The 20722-nt window shown below is 43.3% G+C and overlaps 1 protein-coding gene across 4 annotated transcripts in view; it reads left to right on the top strand.

Annotated features, from left to right (window-relative positions):
• Window positions 1–18641, top strand: part of LOC117358046 (glutathione S-transferase A4-like) — a 61094-nt gene extending 42453 nt beyond the window's left edge. For all 4 annotated transcript variants that reach the window (XM_033939473.1, XM_033939472.1, XM_033939474.1 and 1 more), the window contains 3 exons: window positions 3694–3835; window positions 14789–14920; window positions 18323–18641. In XM_033939473.1, the coding sequence (XP_033795364.1) occupies window positions 3694–3835; window positions 14789–14920; window positions 18323–18445 (397 nt within the window). In that variant the 3' untranslated portion in view covers window positions 18446–18641. The remainder of the gene's footprint in view (window positions 1–3693; window positions 3836–14788; window positions 14921–18322) is intronic.
• Window positions 18642–20722: the final 2081 nt, after the last annotated feature.

Below are 20722 nucleotides of genomic sequence, written 5' to 3' on the forward strand. Positions count from 1 at the left end.
TTTATTTATTTTTTAGTTGGCCTCCATATGTAGCCATAGTATCAAATCTCAGTATAAAGATCACGTCTCCAGCATTTAAACATAGTACTGTAATAAGTCCCTGGATGTTTATACTGAAGGAAGAAATTGTTCTCTCATACTAGTCGAGATAGATAAGTCTATTGTCAGTGTGTGATGCTGAGTAAATTTCTATAATACTTCCTTTTAAGTACTGGATTATTTCAGGAGGCACAGGGCCTAAGAAGCTTGGAGAACTCCTCCTCTCATGCTGAGTCCCACTATCAGCTGGGAGAATAGGAGTTGTATGGGGTTTTGGGTTTGTTTGTTTTTTATGTCAGCAGTCAAGTCATCATCTACACCACATTCTTGTTCTTTCCCGACTTATGATTTTGATTTTTTTTTTTCCAGATTTTTTAATGTAAACATCCACAAAACATATATACTTTATTATTTAGGACAGGGCTGCCCAAGTCCGGTCCTCGAGATCTACTGGCAGGCCAGGTTTTCAGGATATCCACAATGAACTTGCATGAGAGAGATTTGCATACCAAGAAGGCAGTGCAGGCAAATCTCTCTCATGCATATTCATTGTGGATATCCTGAAAACCTGGCTTGCCAGTAGATCTCGAGGACCAGAATTGGGCAGCCCTGATTTAGGAACAATAATTCACAGCATTATAGATTATAGATAGTTCACACAACCAGCAAATATGTTAAAATTCTTCCCTTTTTATGTCTCCCATAATTCATTTATTAGGATTTATTTACCATCTTTTTGAATGAATTCACTCTAGGTCAGTGGTTCCCAACCCTGTCCTGGAGGACCACCAGGCCAATCGAATTTTCAGGCTAGCCCTAATGAATATGCATGGAGCAGATTTGCATGCCTGTCACTTCCATTATATGCAAATCTCTCTCATCCATATTCATTAGGGCTAGTCTGAAAACCCGATTGGCCTGGTGGTCCTCCAGGAAAGGGTTGGGAACCACTGCTCTAGGTGGTGTACAGCAAGAATAAGTCAAACATAAGCAATAAGGCACAAAGTAAGAATATACAGGTCATGGTCTTACACAGTTCTTACTTCTGTTTAAAGATCTCCTTCCCCCTGTCCCCAAAGACAAGCAGAAATCAATGAAAATGAAAGAAAAATAACCCATTTACATTTTAATATATCACTATCAGGAGGAGAATTTAATTGGCTTTGTGTCTGCACATTGGGGGGGGGGGGGGGGGGAGGGGAGGGTGAGGAGACATAAACCAAACAAGTACTGGAACTAATCCTGATCCCAAGCAAGGGATCTTAAAGAAGTTTCCAGACTTTTATTTTTTTAAATGGTATTTATTAAATAACTCAAAAGCAAATTACATCTCTACCCACAAGCTGAGCCAGCTTACCTGACTGACTAGTCATATGACATTCTACAACACGCCTTCTTATCACTTTTCCTGCCTAACTATTTCTTGCAAAAATATGAAAGTGCGGAAACTTTTTTGAAGCACCCTCATATATCAATATCAAGTATATACTATAACTCTCCCATCTTATTTTTTAGGCTTCTAACATTTATATAAAGACACTTCAAATTGTGGTTTCTCTTTGCATCTATAAGTTGCTTAGAACTTAACAGGAATAATTTGCAACCTTTATTCTGCTCTTCCCTTACGCATTCCTGGCTTTCTTTCATCTTTGTTGAAACCTCCTGATTGTAAGAGGTGCAAATACAGTTTTTCTAAAGTAGGCATGAAATATGTTTGAGATATCAAAGAAGTGTTGTTTGCATGAGCTGCTAGAACCAGATAGGTCCTTTCTTCGGGTATCAAAGCTAAAGAATAGACCTATGTGCACTAAAAAACATGTGAATAGCATCGTTTCCTTTCAATTCTTAGATTGTTCCAAATGAAGGTATTGCAACATGTAAAGAATCCAATCAGAGTATGTTATGCTCTAGTTCAAGAAAATTATTGATTTATGAGCTGTTTCCTTGGAGGACAAGCAAGATAGCATGTCTTTACAATGGAGTGATATACTGTGACTGAGCCTATGCAGACAAGCTTTTCTAGATGAGAAACTTTTCTAAAAGCCTTTAAGAGACACCATTGCACATATGTCTGACTTCTGCCATGTGTTGTCATATAGGACCTCCTCTTCTTTCATGTGCAGAATTGGCAAAATGTACCTGTTCTTCTCTCTCTCATCTCATCTGAGATTTATTTATTTATTGTTTGCAAAACTAAATTTGTCACACATGAACATCTTCTCCCTCTCCCTTTATTTGGCATCCTTAGTTAGAGCTTTCATCCATTTTTTAAATGTGTCTGTAATTTTGCACCATTACCTTCTGTTACCTTCTTTTTCGGCAAGACTTTTCAATTTTTTCTTATTTTTCTGTTGTAGGCAACCTGAATTAGGGAGTACAATTGTAAGGAAATTGTATTCTGCTTATTCTAAGAGAAAATCCAGTTACTTACTTTAGCAGGTGGCAGCAGAATACAAGTTTTCACATATTCTCCCTGTTCTTCCACCTCTCCTAGGAGTTATCTCTTAAACTTAGTTATTGCTATTGACGGAAAAGGTCTTCTGCAGTGTTGAGGGTGAGCATCGGGAGTTAATGAAGTCCTGCCAGTGCTGAAATCGGTGACCATTCCCAGAATAATAAACAAAGGATTTAGATTAGTTTTGTGATTTAAATCAGTTTGGTTGTTTGATATTAGTTAGGGAGGGTGATATATATATGATTAAAGATGTGATCCCTGGATGAGGATCAGAAATAACATAATGATATAAGAGATCCTATGATCTGAGCAATAGAAGCATTCCGATATACCCAGCTTGTTAGTTTAATTCATTCATTGAAGCCTTTTTGGATGTCAGATAAGAGTTTTCTGAACTTATTGAGCTGATTGAATTGATTGATGAGCAGAATAAGTTAAGTAAATAATGAATATGGTACAATTTGTCCTTATTATTTTGCTGAGTTATCATTGATTGTTGGCAAGTACGATATTGAAACCCTGTTCTGATGTCTAGTGTTGAGGCAAGAAGTCAGGCATGTACACTGTGGTGCCTTTTAAAGGCTTCAAGAAAGTTTTCTAAGCTGGAGAGGCTTATCTGCATGTGCTCCATCAGATGATGTACACTTCTCCCTTGGTATTTGTGGGGGACAGTGGCAGAGCCGGCCCGCGAATTGAGAAAAACCGCGAATATCTTCTCATCTGGCTCTGACTCACCCCCGCCTCTCTCCCATCTTCCCCCCGGCATCCTGGCATTACCTGGTAGTCTAGCTGGCTTTCGAGGCAGGAGCGATCTTCCTACACTCCTGCCCCATGCAGATCGCCAATAGGAAATGACTGCCATGAGTTCCCGTAGTCTCTCGAGACTACAACGGGAGCTCATGGCAGCCATTTCCTATTGGCAATCTACACGGGGCAGGAGCGTAGGAAGATTGCTCCTGCCCCCGAAAGCCCGCTAGACCCCCAGGTAAGGCCGGGATGCCGGGAGGAAGGCTGGAGAGAGGCGGGAAAGTGCTAAACTATGGGGGGGTGTCCCCCTCCCCCCCAAATCGCAAATATGTGAAATCGCAAGTGTCGAAACTGTGAATGGGGAGGGAGAAGTATACAATTTTGAGAACTTGTATCCTTCTATCCACTCGGAATACCTGCTACTGGTAAGTTTACTTGGTTTTCTTTTCCAGGATTGACATGTATGTGGAAGGAACATCTGAGCTGATGTTGCTAATCATAGCCTATCCCTTTCTGCAACCTACTCAGCAGGAAAAGCAGCTCAACTTGATTATAGCAAGAGCCACTACCCAGTTCTTCCCAGTCTACGAGAAGGTCTGGCATTTACAAAAAAGCCTACCATTATTATTTCACCCAATTGAAAGCAAAAGGAACAGATGCTTATTTCAGATCAGGGGTTCTTTAGTCAATCTTTGTGCTATACCCAGTCTGGATATCTACAATGAATATGCATGACAGATCTGCATGTGATGGATTTATATTCACTTCTTCATCTCATACATATTCATTTTAGATATACCCAGCCAGTTGGATTGTTTTTTTTTTTTCTGAATGCTCTGAAGTCTGGGTTGGGAACCTATTTTAGATGTAAATGTGTATTTACTGTACATCTAAAATAAGTTTCCAATCAAGCCCTTGGGTTCTTTTATACATATAATAACACAATTATACATTTGTGCACCACAAGAAGAACTTCACCTTTGGGTGTGTTAGCACAACACTAATGATGTTGTATCCTGACCTGGACACTGAAGATGAATGAGTGACCTAGGGTTGATTATTCTTGCTGGACATTCACTCTGCATGTCTAGAGGAAGTGTTCAAAACTGAAGAAACCCAACACAAACATCCCCTATACAAAACAAAAAAGTCAGCAATTTATACATAAGCCACACAGTATTATAGCTGCACCCTGATGCAGGAATTGAAACACTGGCCATGTTGGCAGTGGTCTGGAGGAGCAGTTGCACAAGCTAAGTTTTTTGTTTGAAATATTGATTTGGTTTTTGAAGTTTTTGAACAAATGTAGGAGACTAATGATGAAACAGGTGACTATGAGCTAGCTTGTTTATATTACACCACAGAGGATCCCCGATTTATAATACTGCATTTATTTATGTATACAGTGTATTGCTGGACTTTTTACATTACATTGGTGTCTTTTAGTCTGCTAATACCTTGCGGTTCTAGGCGGATTACAATAAGAGGAGATTCTGGCCATATCCAGAAGATTATAAGATAGCTATTTGGTTGGAATGTTTAGGATCTGGAGATAGACTGAGGTACTATCATGAGCTTGTATTGATAAATTTCCTAACATGGTTTTGATTTCTCTTCTGAAGGTTTTGTGGTTTGGTGTTGAGGTTAGTAAATCGGCGAGATGGCTGTCTAGTTTTGTTTTTGAATAGGGGTTGCTTGTGCTGGGGTTTTTTTGAGTTTTGTTCTTTTGATTACTCTGCTCTGTGAAAGCATTTGCCTCATATAAGATGGATTAGAGCAGTGGTTCCCAACCCTGTCCTGGAGGACCACCAGGCCAATTGGGTTTTCAGTCTAGCCCTAATGAATATGCATGGAGCAGATTTGCATGCCTATCACTTCCATTATATGCAAATCTCTCTCATGCATATTCATTAGGGCTAGCCTGAAAATCCGATTGGCCTGGTGGTCCTCCAGGACAGGGTTGGGAACCACTGGATTAGAGGAAATGTTCTGCATTTTAGAACTACTTCATGTATCTTTATAATAACATTTTACAGTATTAGTGCAGGCCATCATTTTAGCACAATTGGATTACTGTAACTCAGCTTATGTAACTTTGAGTAAGGATGGTTTAAATCGATTTTAACTGATTCAGAATACGGCGGCGAAATTGATATTTGGAACGAGAAAGTCTGACCATGTGTCTCCTCTGTTGAGTCAGCTTCATTGGCTTCCTGTTTACCTGAGAATTCAGTATAAATGTGCCTATATAGCATTTAAACTTCTACACGGTATACAGTATTTATATCCCTATTACCTTTATCTTTGAATGCTTGATGAATTTCTCATACCAAGAATATACCACAGTATAAACTCTCCTTCCCCTCTTTTAAAGGGATTAGATCAACTGGTAAGCTCTGTCGATCTTACATATATAGATTTACTGAAATTTGGAACAAAATTCAATTTTCTATTAGGACTCTCACTTCCCTTCAAATCTTTCAAAAGACCTTGAAAACTTTCTTATTTCAACAATATGTACTCAATTGCCGCCAGACAGGAAAATAATCTTTATATATTGACGATAGCAATTTTGCCAATCAGGTAGTATTAAATTTTGGTTTAAGCTCATGTCTTATCATATTCTATCCAAAGATTATGAATCTGTTTGCTTTCTTATTCAGAAATTTAAGTAGCCATGGGTTGACACATAAAGATAGGTCTGTGTTTTATGCGATCCCATTTATGGAGTTACCCTGGTTGGTTAAGTGCTGAATATCGCACTTAACCTACCAAATGCCGACCACCCCCAGAATGTGCTTAAAATAGCCACAAATCTTCAGCGGTAATAACCAGTTAAGTGCTGCTGAACGTTAGCAGATAGCCCTGTACAAGCGATTTAACTAGTCAATGGCCATTTCTGGTGGGTTAAATCATTTTGAACACTGACTAATAAAGGTGTTTTTTTTAGTATACCTTATGATATTACTATACTTATTGTTGGTAAGACCAACTTTTACGATTTTAGCCTGTCCATCCACTCTTGTCCACTCTCTCAGGCTTAATGGGGGTTAGGCCAGAGCTAGCATTATTATTATTATTTTCTTCTTCTTACTTCCCCAGCTACGCCACTGCCTAAATGTGAGGGATAATCCACCCCTGCCACCTCCATATAGCCTTCAAGGTCAAGCTATTACCTTCCACCACAGTGTCATCTGTTACCCTAATCTACAAAAATGATTTAGGCACTATCCTCAAACCCAGGATGTTTTCTGATACTGATTCTTCTCTGGGGTCTTCTCCCTGCTTCCTGTGACGAGATGTACATCCTGTCATAGAAACATAGAAGATGATGGCAGAAAAGGGCTACAGCCCATCAAGTCTGCCCACTCTGCTTACCCATCCCCTGTCTATGCCCTAATGAACCAATTTTCTTATCTTGACCCTCGTAGGGATCCCACATGGGTATCCCATTTATTCTTAAAATCTGGCACGCTGTCTGCCTCGATCACCTGCACTGGAAGCTTGTTCCAATGATCAACCACTCTCTCTGTGAAGAAATACTTTCTGGTGTCGCCAGGAAATTTTCCGCCCCTGAGTTTGAGCAGGTGCCCTCTTGTGGTCGAGGGTCCCTTGAGAAAGAAAATATCATCTTCCACTTTGACACGTCCCGTGAGGTACTTAAATGTTTCTATCATGTCTCCCCTCTCCCCACGTTCCTCGAGAGTGTAGAGCTGCAATTTGTTCAGTCTCTCTTCATACGAGAGACCCTTGAGCCCCGAGATCATCCTGGTGGCCGTCCGCTGAACCGATTCAATTCTGCACACATCTTTACTGTAATGTGGCCTCCAGAATTGCACACAGTACTCCAGATGAGGTCTCACCATGGCCCTGTACAACGGCATTATGACTTCAGGCTTTTGGCTGACGAAACTTCTATTGATACAACCCAAGATCTGCCTTGCCTTAGATGAAGCCTTCTCCACTTGATTGGCAGTTTTCATGTCTGCACTGATGATTACTCCTAAATCTCATTCTGCTGAAGTCCTAGTTAAAGTTTCTCCGTTCAAGAAGTACGTCCTTCATGGATTTCCACTTCCGAGGTGCATGACCTTACATTTCTTAGCATTGAAGCCTAGCTGCCAGGTTGAGGACCAACTTTCCAATGTAAGCAGGTCCTGCGCCATATAATTCTGTAAACTGCATTCACTTACTATATTACATAGTTTGGCGTCATCGGCGAATAGTGTTATTTTACCTTGAAGCCCTTGAGTCAGATCCCCTATGAATATGTTGAAAAGGAGTGGACCCAGAGCCCTGCGGTCACCTCTAATGTTTTAGAGAGGGTACCATTAACTACCACCCTCTGAAGTCTGCCACTCAGCCAATCATTGACCCATGCAGTTAGTGTCTCTCCTAACCCCATCGATTCCATCTTGATTAGCAGCCTGTGGTGTGGGATACTGTCAAAAGCTTTACTGAAGTCCAGGTACACGATGTCCAAAGACTCTCCCAAGTCCAACTTTCTTGTTACCCAGTCAAAGAAGCTGATGAGATTGGATTGGCAGGACCTACCCTTGGTTAATCCATACTGACTGGGATCCCGAAGATTCCCTTCATTCAAGATCGTGTCCAATTTGCTTTTAATTAGTGTTTCCATGAGTTTGCACACTATTGAAGTGAGACTCACCGGTCTATAATTCGCAGCCTCTGCCCTGCAACCCTTTTTATGCAGAGGAACGACATTAGCTAATTTCCAGTCCAGGGGAACTTTCCCCTTACTTAGGGAGAGATTGAATAGCTCAGCCAACGGTTTCGCCAGGACACTCATCCTTCTTAAAAATATTCTGCATCATCCTATGATTTTGCTTTTAAAAGCTCCTCCTGAGTTCAACCCACAGTTGCCATTAGAAAAAAAAAGCAGTATGAGGAGGAACAGGAAAGTGCTGTAGATAGGAACACAATGGTCCAAATCCCAACCATGCTATCTGAGAATACTGTTATCTTCCCAACATCTGAGTTTGATTGACTTACTCTTCTCATGAGAACCAGTCAAGAGATAACTTACTGCTCAGAGAGGTATTTTCTCCTGTAGCTATTACTATTGTTGGGATATTAAGCAGAAGAAACTTATATAAAAAAGCTTGAACAGGAAGGAAGATATGAAAATCTAGGAGTAGAATATGATAGAAAAATTCAGTTCAAATTACTGAGTTCAGCAAAAATAAAAAGACAGAAACAGATGTTGAAAGTACTTTCACAGCACAGAATACGAGATGCAAGTTATCAACTTGCAATTCAAATACTTCATACAGCTGTGCAAAATGTAGATAGATCCCATAAACTCTTGAAAAACTGACTGTAATAATAAGAAAACTCTCCCATGTCCCATTGTAAAAGAGGGCTGGGGACTAAGTGGGAACTTTTGGGAAAAGGACCTAAGGATACAACACAGGGGCCCAGGGCCATGGACACAGAGCAAGGACATTGTAAAAAAGGGATCGGGACTGAGAGGGAACTTTTGGAAAAAGAACCTAAGGACACAATGCAGGGGACCCGGGCCAAAGATATTGAGCAAGGACACTGTAAAAGAGGGCTCAGGTCTGAGTGGGAACTTTTTGAAAAAGGACCTAAGCGAGAATTGCAGGGGTCTTGTGCACAAATAAAACTGGCAAGCAGCACTAATAGAGAACAACGGAATCCAGAGAGACAACCAAAAACAGGGGAACAGGCTGAGGATGAAACAGACACACCACAGGAGGAGGATGACCGAGACGAGGTTTGGGGTCTGGCAACTTACGAGGGGGCCAGGAGCGCCAAACCACGAGGAAAAACAGCAAGAAAGGCGAACAAACGGGACTTACTTTGCCTATACACTAATGCTAGGAGCCTAAGGGCTAAAATGGGAGAGCTGGAAATCCTAGCCAGCAAAAAGGGCCTAGACATAATTGGAGTCACAGAAACGTGGTGGACTGATGACAATGAATGGGATGTGGCTTTACCAGGATTCAAACTCTACAGGAGAGATAGGTCACACAAAAAGGGTGGAGGAATAGCGCTATATATAAAAGATTCCATACCTTCAACCATAATGGAAACAACAGTAAGGGTGGACGACTTGGAATCACTATGGGTTAAGCTACCAGGAGGAACTGGAGCAGACATAAAATTGGGTCTGTACTATCGCCCACCTGGACAAACGGAAGAAATCAACCAGGATCTGGAGGCTGAACTGAGGCAGGTATGCAAAAGCGGAAGTGTGGTGGTGATGGGAGACTTCAACTACCCGGGAATAAACTGGAGTATTGGGCACTCAAACTGCATGAGGGAGACCAAATTCCTGGAGGTCACGAGGGATTGTTTCATGGAACAGCTGGTCACGGAACCAACACGGGGTGATGCCACTCTTGACCTAATCCTCAACGGACTAGGGGGACCCGCTAAGGAGGTGGCGGTACTAGCCCCACTAGGAAACAGCGATCACAACACGATCAAGTACAGGCTAGAAATTGGATCATCAAAGGTGAAAAGAACTACAACGACTGCACTTAACTTCAAAAAAGGGAATTATGTTGCCATGAGGAAAATGGTGGGAAAGAAACTCAACGACAGCGCAAGGAAGATGGAGTCCGTAGAAAATGCCTGGACCATACTCAAGGGCACAGTGCACGAAGCACAGAACCTGTGCATCCCCAAGTACAGGAAAGGGTGCAAAAAAAAAAATAGAACAAAAAAACCCAGTCTGGATAACAAATGCAGTGAAAAAGGCGATAAGTGACAAGAAAGCATCATTCAAAAAATGGAAAAAGGACAAAACAGAGGAGAACCAAAAGGAACACAAAAAACACCAAAAGGAGTGTCATCGAGTGGTTAGGAAAGCAAAAAAAGAATATGAAGAGAGACTGGCAGGGGAAGCAACAAACTTCAAATCATTCTTCAGGTACGTTAAGGGGAAGCAACCAGCAAGGGAGGAAGTGGGACCCTTGGATGATGGGGACAGAAAGGGAGTGGTAAAAGAGGAAAAGGAGATAGCTGACAGGCTAAATAAGTTCTTCACGTCAGTTTTCACAAGGGAGGACACAACCAACATTCCGGAGCCCGAGGAGATCGTAAAAGGAGAGCAGGATGAAAATCTGGTCCAGCTAGAGGTGAGCAAAGTGGATGTCCTCAGGCAGATAGACAGGCTAAAGAGCAACAAATCGCCAGGTCCGGATGGCATTCATCCAAGGGTACTCAAGGAACGAAATAGCTGAGGCACTTCGACAAATATGCAACCTATCCCTAAAAACTGGAGAGATTCCGGAAGACTGGAAAATAGCAAATGTCACGCCCATCTTCAAGAAAGGCTCAAGGGGAGACCCAGGAAACTACAGGCCGGTGAGCTTGACCTCGGTCCCGGGAAAGATGATGGAAGCACTGATTAAAGACAGCATCTGGGAACACATCGACAACTATGGGCAGCTAAAGTCGAGCCAGCATGGCTTCTGCAAGGGCAGGTCATGCCTCACAAACTTATTATACTTCTTTGAGGGGGTAACCAGCCAGGTGGATAAAGGGGAATCCATAGATATCATTTACCTTGACTTCCAAAAAGCCTTCGACAAGGTACCACACGAAAGACTACTAAGGAAGCTATGGAACCATGGGGTGCAAGGGGAGGTCCACCGATGGATCAAAAACTGGCTGGCGGACAGGAAACAGAGGGTTGGAGTAAAGGGACATTACTCAGACTGGCAATGGGTCACGAGCGGAGTTCCACAGGGGTCAGTGCTGGGACCGCTCCTATTCAATATATTCATTAACGACCTGGAAGCAGGAACAAAATGTGAGGTTATTAAATTTGCGGATGACACCAAACTATATCGCAAGGTCAATAACATGGAGCACTGCGAAGATCTCCAAAAAGATCTGACAACACTGGAAAAATGGGCCAAAAAGTGGCAAATGAGTTTCAACATAGGGAAATGCAAGGTCATGCATATAGGGAAAAAAAACCCGATGTTCACTTACAAAATGGGGGGATCAGCGCTAGGGGTGAGCGACCTTGAAAGAGACCTGTGAGTGATGGTAGACACAACATTGAAGGCGTCGGCGCAGTGTGCCACGGCCTCAAGGAAAGCAAACAGAATGTTGGGTATCATTAAGAAGGGTATCACGACCAGGACAAAGGAAGTCATCCTGCCATTGTATCGTGCTATGGTGCGCCCGCACCTGGAGTACTGTGTTCAGTTCTGGTCACCGTACCTCAAGAAGGACATGGAGGTACTTGAGAGGGTCCAGAGAAGAGCAACTAAGCTAATAAAGGGCATGGAGGACCTCTCATATACTGACAGACTGAAAAAGCTAGGGCTTTTCTCCCTGGAAAAGCGGAGACTTAGAGGAGACATGATAGAAACCTTCAAGATCATGAAGGGCATAGAAAAAATAGACAGGGACAGATTTTTCAAATTAAGGGGATCAATAAGTACAAGGGGGCACTCAGAGAAATTGAAAGGGGAGAGGTTTAGAACAAACGCCAGGAAGTTCTTTTTCACACAGAGGGTGGTGGATACATGGAACGCGCTACCAGAGGATGTGATAAACAGGAGCACGCTACAGGGGTTCAAAGAAGCTTTGGATAGGTACTTGGAAGACAAAGGGATTGAGGGGTACAGATAAGAGTAAAGGTAGATTATAGGGATGAGATTAGAGGTAAGTTACAAAATTAATCAGGGACCACTGTTCAGGCACTAGGCCTGATGGGCCGCCGCGGGAGCGGACCGCTGAGCAAGATGGACCTCTGGTCTGACTCAGCGGGGGCAACTTCTTATGTTCTTATCAGATAATCTCTAAGAACTAGTGTATGCTAACATTTTATATTTGAAGAACTGAAAATAGTATGGGTTTTACAAACAGAGTTACTATCATGGGCCTCTGAGCATACTTAACTGTAGAAGCCAACTTTTCAGTTATTGGAGGTGCTAAACCCAATGGAAGTTCTATCTCCCTCGACATAGTCAAAGAGATTGCTCAATGTTAGGGGTGCTCAGACACCCACAGAGCTGTCTCCTATGTACTTAACAGCTTTAATACACTTAAATACTCAAAAAGGGCTGCATTGCAAAATCAAATGATTATTTTATGTCTCCATTCTTAAATTTGGACAGAAAAACAGAAGGAATAAGTGAGAATCCACCAGCAAAGAAACAGCAGAATTTGTAAACAGGAAAAACTGTTGACAGTTAGCAGAGAAAAAAATGGTATAATGGTCAAATGTAGGTTCTGTAGCATCAAACTGGAAACAATTATACATCTCATAGGATGTGATATTCTAATGACAGGCATATATACAGAAAGTCTTTTATGTGCCAAAAAGTTATTTTATCAAATTATGTGGCTGTTTACACAAGCACAAATGTGCACACTAAAAAAAATCGAACCTATATACATGTGCTACTCCTGGTGGAACTCTGTACAAATTCTGTGCTGCGCAGTTGCGTAGCTCTCCATCCATGCAGACTTAGCCATAACCAAAAGGGGTTGACAGGCCGCCAGACGGAACTTATACATTTTGACTTAGACCAAGTCAAAACAGGTATAAGTTCTGAATTTGGGGGTGTTGGAATGGGTCCGCCTTCGGCAGGAGGGCTTGGGATCCATCCTGCCAGTATTTGGGGGTGTCAGGGTGGGTGCGCCTTTGGCGTGGCCTGAGATAAAAAAATCCTAATGTGGCTTCATAAGGTGGGGGGTAAATCAGTTGTATAAACTATCCTTCCCCTCGCTAAAAGGCATTTCCCACACAGGAAAGCTAGGGACCTCCCTCCACTTCAAAATCACTGAGCTCTGGAACAACCTTACCTCCCCTCTTCGGAACTTGAGCTCTCTCCAAGTTTTCCGCAAACATCTGAAAACCTGGCTTTTCTCAAAAAATGTAAGTCTCCCTCCAACTTAGGAATCAAGGAAACTCTTATATCTTGGCATCCCAAGTCCTCTAAATTTTCTTCACACTTCTACCTCTAACCCTCTGTTGTAGTTCCTTCCTATTTCTCCTACTGTAAACCGCGTCGAGCTCTACGAACGTGGAGATGATGTGGTATACAAACCTAAGGATTAGATTAGATTAGATTAGATTTGGTTGCCAGTCACATGGAGAATATAATTCAAGATATTAACCTTGGTACTCAAATCTGTTCATGACTTATTGCCTAAGGCGATTGCCTCTTTACTGCAGGCGTATATACCTTGCCGTCCCTTGAGATCACAAGTTAGAGACTTCTTGGTTGTTCCCCCGCTTCGTTCGGTCACTAAAGTCATAAATGGATCTTGAATGTTCCAGGCGGCTGGACCTTTATTATGGAAATCAATTCCAGACTCTATTCATTTAGGGCTCCTTTTACAAAGGTGTGCTAGGGCCTTAATGCGCGGAATAGTGCACGCTAAATTGCCATGTGTGCTAGCCGCTACCGCCTCCTCTTAAGCAGGCGGTAATAATTTTGCTAGCGTGCGCTATAGCACGCGGTAATTTTGTGCGTGTGCTAAAACCTCTAGCGCACCTTAGTAATTTCTGATTTTTTGGCATTCCGGAAAAGTTTGAAAGCTTATTTTTTCCGATTGGCATTTTCAAATTTGGGTAGTTATCTAGCCTTAAGGCACAGGTCTCAGGTTGCAAGTTGTTTGCAGTATTTTATTGAAATTTGTTGAGTTTTGTTTTAATTATGTATGTACTACTGTTACCCGCATAGATGCTGGATATGCGGGCTATAAGTGTATGGTTTATGGATTTTATTTATATCCCGCTTTATACAAAGCAGGTTCCAAAAACACAAACATAGTAAAAAAAAACACACAAAAAGAACACACATTGAAAAAACACATTCATGCGGGCATGAACTTACCTAAACTGCCTTGTCCTACATAAAATACACATCAAAAACAATCCACCCCACCCTCAAATTTATTAGGTTTTTTATATACCGCTTATCAAGGGTATCTAAGCGGTTTTACAGTCAGGTACTCAAGCATTTTCCCCATCTATCCCGGCAGGCTCACGTACAATACTCACCCCTATGCCACAAATACCCACCTCTGTCTCTTATGGAGTCTTTTTTGGAGGATTCATTTTCAGTCATTGTTGATGAAATAATTGAAAGTGGTAAAAATGACTGTCTGTGCACGCCATTGTTCAATTGTTTTTTTTAGCCCAGTGTTTTTAAGCCAAGGAGCTGTTGATAAGAGCTCTCATGAGTAGAGCTATACTTAGGGTAAAGTTTGTGTTAGAGGTCTTAGAACAAGAATGAATGGTAAGACAAAATGCTAATAGTTGGGTGACTGATGCAGATTTATTATGATGTATCGTTGTTTTGTCACAGGATACAAGTCATTTCTAGACTTGATTTAGATGACAAGTCGCTGCTATAATTGCGGTGATAACTGTAGAATATATAAAAACCATTTCCTTCACTGGAATCACAACTGCCATAAACACAGATTACAGGATTATGTACAGAAAGTATGATGGCAAAAACCTGTTCAACATCTGAGGTAGAATTTATTTATATCAAAAATATGAATGTTTTCTTTATTCTGCAGGTTTTGAAAGCTCACGGACAAGATTTTCTCGTTGGGAACCAAATGAGTATTGCCGATGTGCAGCTACTAGAAGCCATTTTAATGGTGGAGGAGAAAGCGGCCAATGTTCTCTCTGACTTCCCTGTGTTACAAGTACAGTAATTTTTTTTTCCGAATTGGGCAAGCCCCAGGATAAGCATCGGGAAAGTGGCAGACAGTGATATGATTACCCCACCAAAAATAACTTCACAGAAAGTCCAGTGACAAGATCTTGGTCTTGCAGTGTTTTGTCCTTGAGTCGGGTCCAGTTTGCTTGTGATGCAGAGAGGAGTGGCTAATGGGCTACATTAAGCCACTGACTAACAGGATCATCTCTAGATAAAACCTCTAGGCGTCAACCTGCTTGCCTACCCTATTTTTCAGCTTGCAATCCGAAGCTGCAAGAATAGGATAGGCGAGGATTTGATCAGGTGGGCAAGTCAATGGTGATAACTGTAGGGAGGAGGAGTGGGATGGAGGCAATGACAAAGGTGCTAAGTGCACCACTACCACCTCCTTGTATTTTTGATAGATGCCATCACTGCTTTGGATAGAGGGGAGAAGTAGCTTAATGGTTTGTGTAGAGGGCTAACAACCTGGAGAACAGGTTTCTAGCTCCTTGCAGTGGCATAGTAAGGGTGGGAGGCGCCCAGGGCGGTAGTGGCCCTCCCCCACCCCATCTGCTCCTTCCCCATCTCCTCCTGCTGCCGGCGTATGCCCCTTCCCCCATACCTCTTTAACGTTCCCGGTATGAGCAGCAACCCCCAACCTGCTGCTCATGCCAGTGTTGGCTCTTCCTCTGATGCCACTTCCTATGCCTGGGTCCAGGAAGTGACATCAGAGGAAGAGCCGATGCTGGCGCGAGCAGCAGGTTGGGGTTACTGCTCGTGCCGTGAACGTTAAAGAGGTATGAGGGAAGGGAGTGGGCGCACATGTGGTAGTGGAGGGGTGGGGAAGGAGCGAGGGTGGGGGGAGTGGAGAGGAGACCGTTGCTGGCAGCCCACCAAGATGACACCCAGGGCGAACTGTGACTCCTTGTGACCTTGGGCAAGGCACCCAATGCTCCATTGCCCCAGGTACAACGCTATTATGAGTGCACCGACAGCAGAGAAAATATTTGCATATAATATATGTAAACCGCTTTGGTTGTACTACAGAAAGCTGGTATGTCAGTTTGCAGTTTTTATATTTCACTGAAACCTTAATGAGAAACTCTATTTCTTATTTATTAGTTCTGAAGCCATTCAACAAATAATTTGGGTGTGTGCAGCTTCTCTGCATACACTTGTCTCCTCTGCTTCCCTATCCACAGCACACTATTTTGGTCCAACAAGTGTTACTTCTGACATCCTACAAAAAAATTACTATAGAATACCACTTATATAGAACAATACACATCAGTATTATTAAACCCTAACACTGTAGGGCTTGCTAAACGGCCTCAGAGATGGAGCCTACGCACAGCCATACAATCACAAGCTGGGATGATCCGCGTAGATGTAATACTCCTGCTCCAATCATTGGCCAATAAATACTTGTTTTAACTTTTTTTGCTATTTTTTTAAAGCTAATATAAACCCTTCACCAATCATTACTGAAAATATAGTGTATTTTCAAAAAAATCTTCAGCAAATACTGTGCATATTGTCCAAATTTGAAAAGCTAGACCATACAACTTATCTTTATTGTTGAATAGTCTTCGCTGTGGGAGTCTTTTCTTAAAAAAACCCCAGTCAGTTCATGTCCGTCTGCCGACGCGGCCAGCGTTTCGCGGGAATTACATACATCCGCTGCGTCAGGGCCACCGGGACATTAACAATCACACGCTTTAAGCTGTGATCGAATGCACTGCTTGTGCGTGTGATTGTTAATGTCCTGGTGGCCCTGACGCAGCGGATGTATGTAATTCCCGCGAAACGCTGGCCGCGTCGGCAGACGGACGTGAACTGACTGGGGGTTTTTTAAGAAAAGACTCCCACAGCGAAGACTATTCAACAATAAAGATAAGTTGTATGGTCTAGCTTTTCAAATTTGGACAATATGCACAGTATTTGCTGAAGATTTTTTTGAAAATGCACTATATTTTCAGTAATGATTGGTGAAGGGTTTATATTAGCTTTAAAAAAATAGCAAAAAAAGTTAAAACAAGTATTTATTGGCCAATGATTGGAGCAGGAGTATTACATCTACGCGGATCATCCCAGCTTGTGATTGTATGGCTGTGCGTAGGCTCCATCTCTGAGGCCGTTTAGCAAGCCCTACAGTGTTAGGGTTTAATAATACTGATGTGTATTGTTCTATATAAGTGGTATTCTATAGTAATTTTGTGATTGTGATATATATCGCTGGGTTGTATGATTTTAGGTTTCATCCTACAAAAAAAACCATGATATTTTTGATTTGTCTACATAAGCTAGTTATTTAGATTTTTAATATCTTATGCTTATTTAAAAATTTTTCCCAATTTTGATTGCCTTTGGTACTAATTATGAACTCATTTTGCTATTAGTGTCAGTGGTTTTGCCATGGGTGGGCCCAGACCCACCCACTTTGACCTCAGGCATATCCAGGGGCAGCACACCCATAAGGTAGCTAGTGGAGATCCCCAAGCCCCACCAGCTAAAAACTGCCCATACCTCTCCTCCCATATACCTTTAAAGGGCTGATCTTTGCCGGCAGCTAGCAGCCTAACTGATACACACTGCTCATGCTGGCCCCACAGCCTTTCTTCTGACGCAAGTTCCTGTTTTTGCATAGGTGGAGTGCATCAGAAGGAAGGCTGTAGGGCTGGCGTAAACAGCGCATATCACAGGCTGCTTGCTTCAGGTGAAGATCGGCTCTTCAAAAGGTAGACAGCGGCAGCATGGGTAGGAACTGGATCGGAATGCCTGGCCTGGGTGGGAGAGGGAAATGGGATCTTCTGCCCAACCAACTGGATTCCAGGCCCACCTAGAACTGGGCATCTGGTTATATCCCTGATTAGCGCACAGCCATTTAAAAAAAAAACTTCAGATGCACTTACCATCTCCTATGTAGCAAGGACTTCTGCGTTATCCGCACGCTAACCAGCTAACATGCAGTAATGTACATATGCTAACTGGTTAACTCAGGAGTGCCCATTGTCCACCCCGACACCCCCTCAAAAAAAATAAAAAATAAAATAAAATTTTAGTTCACAGTGCATGCTTAATGTAAAATTACTGCAGGATGACTGAGTATGTCCTATAGTAACCCATTTTTCCACGCGCTAAATCCATGTTAGGGCTTAACACATCTTAGAAAAAGGATCTCATAATCCTTGTACACCAAAGATTTTATTTTTTCCCATGAGTACAGGGCAATTGTTATGTGTCATTGTATTATAGCCTTGCAGTGGTAAAGCTCTTGGCAGAGAATGAATGTGAACTTATTGTGAAAAAAGCCAGGCACATTGGTTGAACCACTGAGAAGGAAGTCAATTTATTTAATGCTTTTGACCTTTTTCCACACTCTCAAGCATTTACTGTTTGGTTTTAGGCTTTCAAAGCTAGAACAAGCAACATTCAAACCATTAAGAAATTCCTGCAGCCCGGAAGCCAGAGGAAGCCTGTACCTGATGAAGATTATGTAAAAACTGTGCTGAAAATTCTCCAGGCTTAATTCATGTTTATTAATGTTGCTGAAAACTCCCCACATTTAAATAATAAACATGTTTTGAAACCAACAAACCATGACTTTTATAACAGGATAGATTGGACATACTTTTAAATGGATAGCCTTCTAGGCAATATAAGAGACAATTTTCAAAGGGTTTTGGCTGCTAACTTTGAATTATCCCAGGACAAGCAGGCAGCATATTCTTAACGCATAGGTGACGTCACCGACGGAGCCCCGGTACGGACCTTTTTAACTAGAAAGTTCTAGTTGGCCGCACCGCGCATGCGCGAGTGACTTCCCGCCCGACGGAGGAGAGCGTGGTCCCCAGTTTCTTCGTTTCCGCGGAGCGAAGAAGACGCATGTGTTTTCAACGGCCGTTGAAAAACTACTTTTTGCCTTCCCGCTCGCGTATTTTCTCACTTTTTTCCTTTTTTCTTATCGGATTCCCTTTATTTTTGTTTAAAAAAAAAAAAAAAAACTCGAGTTTTCTTTATTTTTTCAGGCCGGCCCCGGCGGGGCCTGTCGCCACCATACAGGCCTCCGGATTCAATTTTGCGGAGGCCGTGTTTCCCTTCATGCCCCCTCAACCGGGTTTTAAGACGTGCCAGCGGTGTGCACGCCCGATCTCCCTCACCGACCCACAAAATTGGTGCCTCCAGTGCTTGGGTCCAGAGCATCGGGCTGACACCTGCACCCGCTGTGCTACGCTTAAAAAGCGTACTTTGAAAAATCGGCAGATCCAGCAAAATATTTTGTTTGGTACCGGATCTGCCATGGAACCGGCTGCAACGTCGACGGCACCACAAAAGTCGGCACCGACGACATCGACACCACCGGACCCTTCCTCGGGGTTGTTGGGCCCAGGTAAGCCGGCTAAGAAGCCTCCCTCTTCCCTTGAGCGCCCTCCGGCCATGGTTGCGACACCGGCCCTCCCGGCGCCGCACCGGCCCCGCAAACGCTCCGCTCCGATCTCAGTGAGTGCCTCATCATCGGCCTCCTCATCGCCGGAGCGTAGAGCGGCACCTATGGTACCGAAGAAGAAAAAAGCGGTACCGGTGCCTCCCCGCATCGCGGCCATACTCCAAACACAGTTACAGGAGCAGCTGCAACAACAGCTCCAACAACTGTTGCCGGCATTGCTGGCACCGCACCTTCCGGTACAGGACCGGTCCGAGCCTCACACTGTCCCATCGGTGTCGACCCCCCTTGGTACCGATTAATACTTCCATGCCGGTGCTCTTGGCAGAAACACCTACAGTACGTACCCGTGATGCTGCCGATCCTGTCCGTCCCAGGAATGACATTGGTCTTCCTCACCCGGTACCGCCTCGATGCGCTCAGGCAAATCTCTTTCAAAGACCCGCCATGCCGAGCCCTCCACACCGATGTCCAAACGTACGCACCCCGATGTTAGGGACCCAGATTTGTGGGAAGACTCCCCTCACGGTACCGAGGAGGACGCTTCATCAACCGATGAAGAACCCTCCATGACCGACACCGTCTCCATACCAGAGCAATCCTCTTTCTCCAAATTCCTTAGGGAGATGTCAGTAGCTCTTTCCATTCCCTTGGAGTCCGACTCTAAAAAGTCTCAGGCTTTCCTCGATGCCCTAGACTTTGAGCAACCTCCCAAAGAATTTCTGAAGTTGCCCGTCCACGACATCTTACGGGAAACTTTCCATAAAAACTGGGAAGCTACCTTCACGGTTCCAGGAGCCCCTCGTAAATTGGATAGCTTGTACCGGGTTATTCCAATCCCAGGGTTTGATAAACCTCAATTGCCCCATGAGTCCCTCCTGGTGGAATCTACTTTGAAAAAATCTCAGGGTTCCAGTGTATATGCCTCCACCCCTCCTGGCAGAGAGGGAAAAACCATGGATAAATTTGGTAAGCGCCTTTTCCAAAATGCCATGTTAGCCAATAGAGCCAACAACTACACCTTCCACTTCTCCTTCTACATGAAGCATCTGGTGCAACAGCTCTCCTCCTTACAGAAATACCTTCCTGAACGTAAGGTCCCTCTTTTCCAGCAACATATTTCCAGCCTCCTCCAACTCAGGAAATTCATGGTTCGCTCCATCTACGACTCATTTGAGCTCACCTCTCGCGCATCTGCCCTGGCGGTGGCCATGCGACGTTTGGCATGGCTGAGAGTCTCTGACCTGGACATTAACCACCAGGACCGCCTGGCTAACGCACCTTGTCTGGGTGATGAACTCTTCGGAGAGTCCCTGGACTCAACAACCCAGAAACTCTCAGCACATGAGACCAGGTGGGACA

This window comes from Geotrypetes seraphini, chromosome 3 (assembly GCF_902459505.1).
Source record: "Geotrypetes seraphini chromosome 3, aGeoSer1.1, whole genome shotgun sequence".
Lineage (NCBI taxonomy): Eukaryota > Metazoa > Chordata > Amphibia > Gymnophiona > Dermophiidae > Geotrypetes > Geotrypetes seraphini.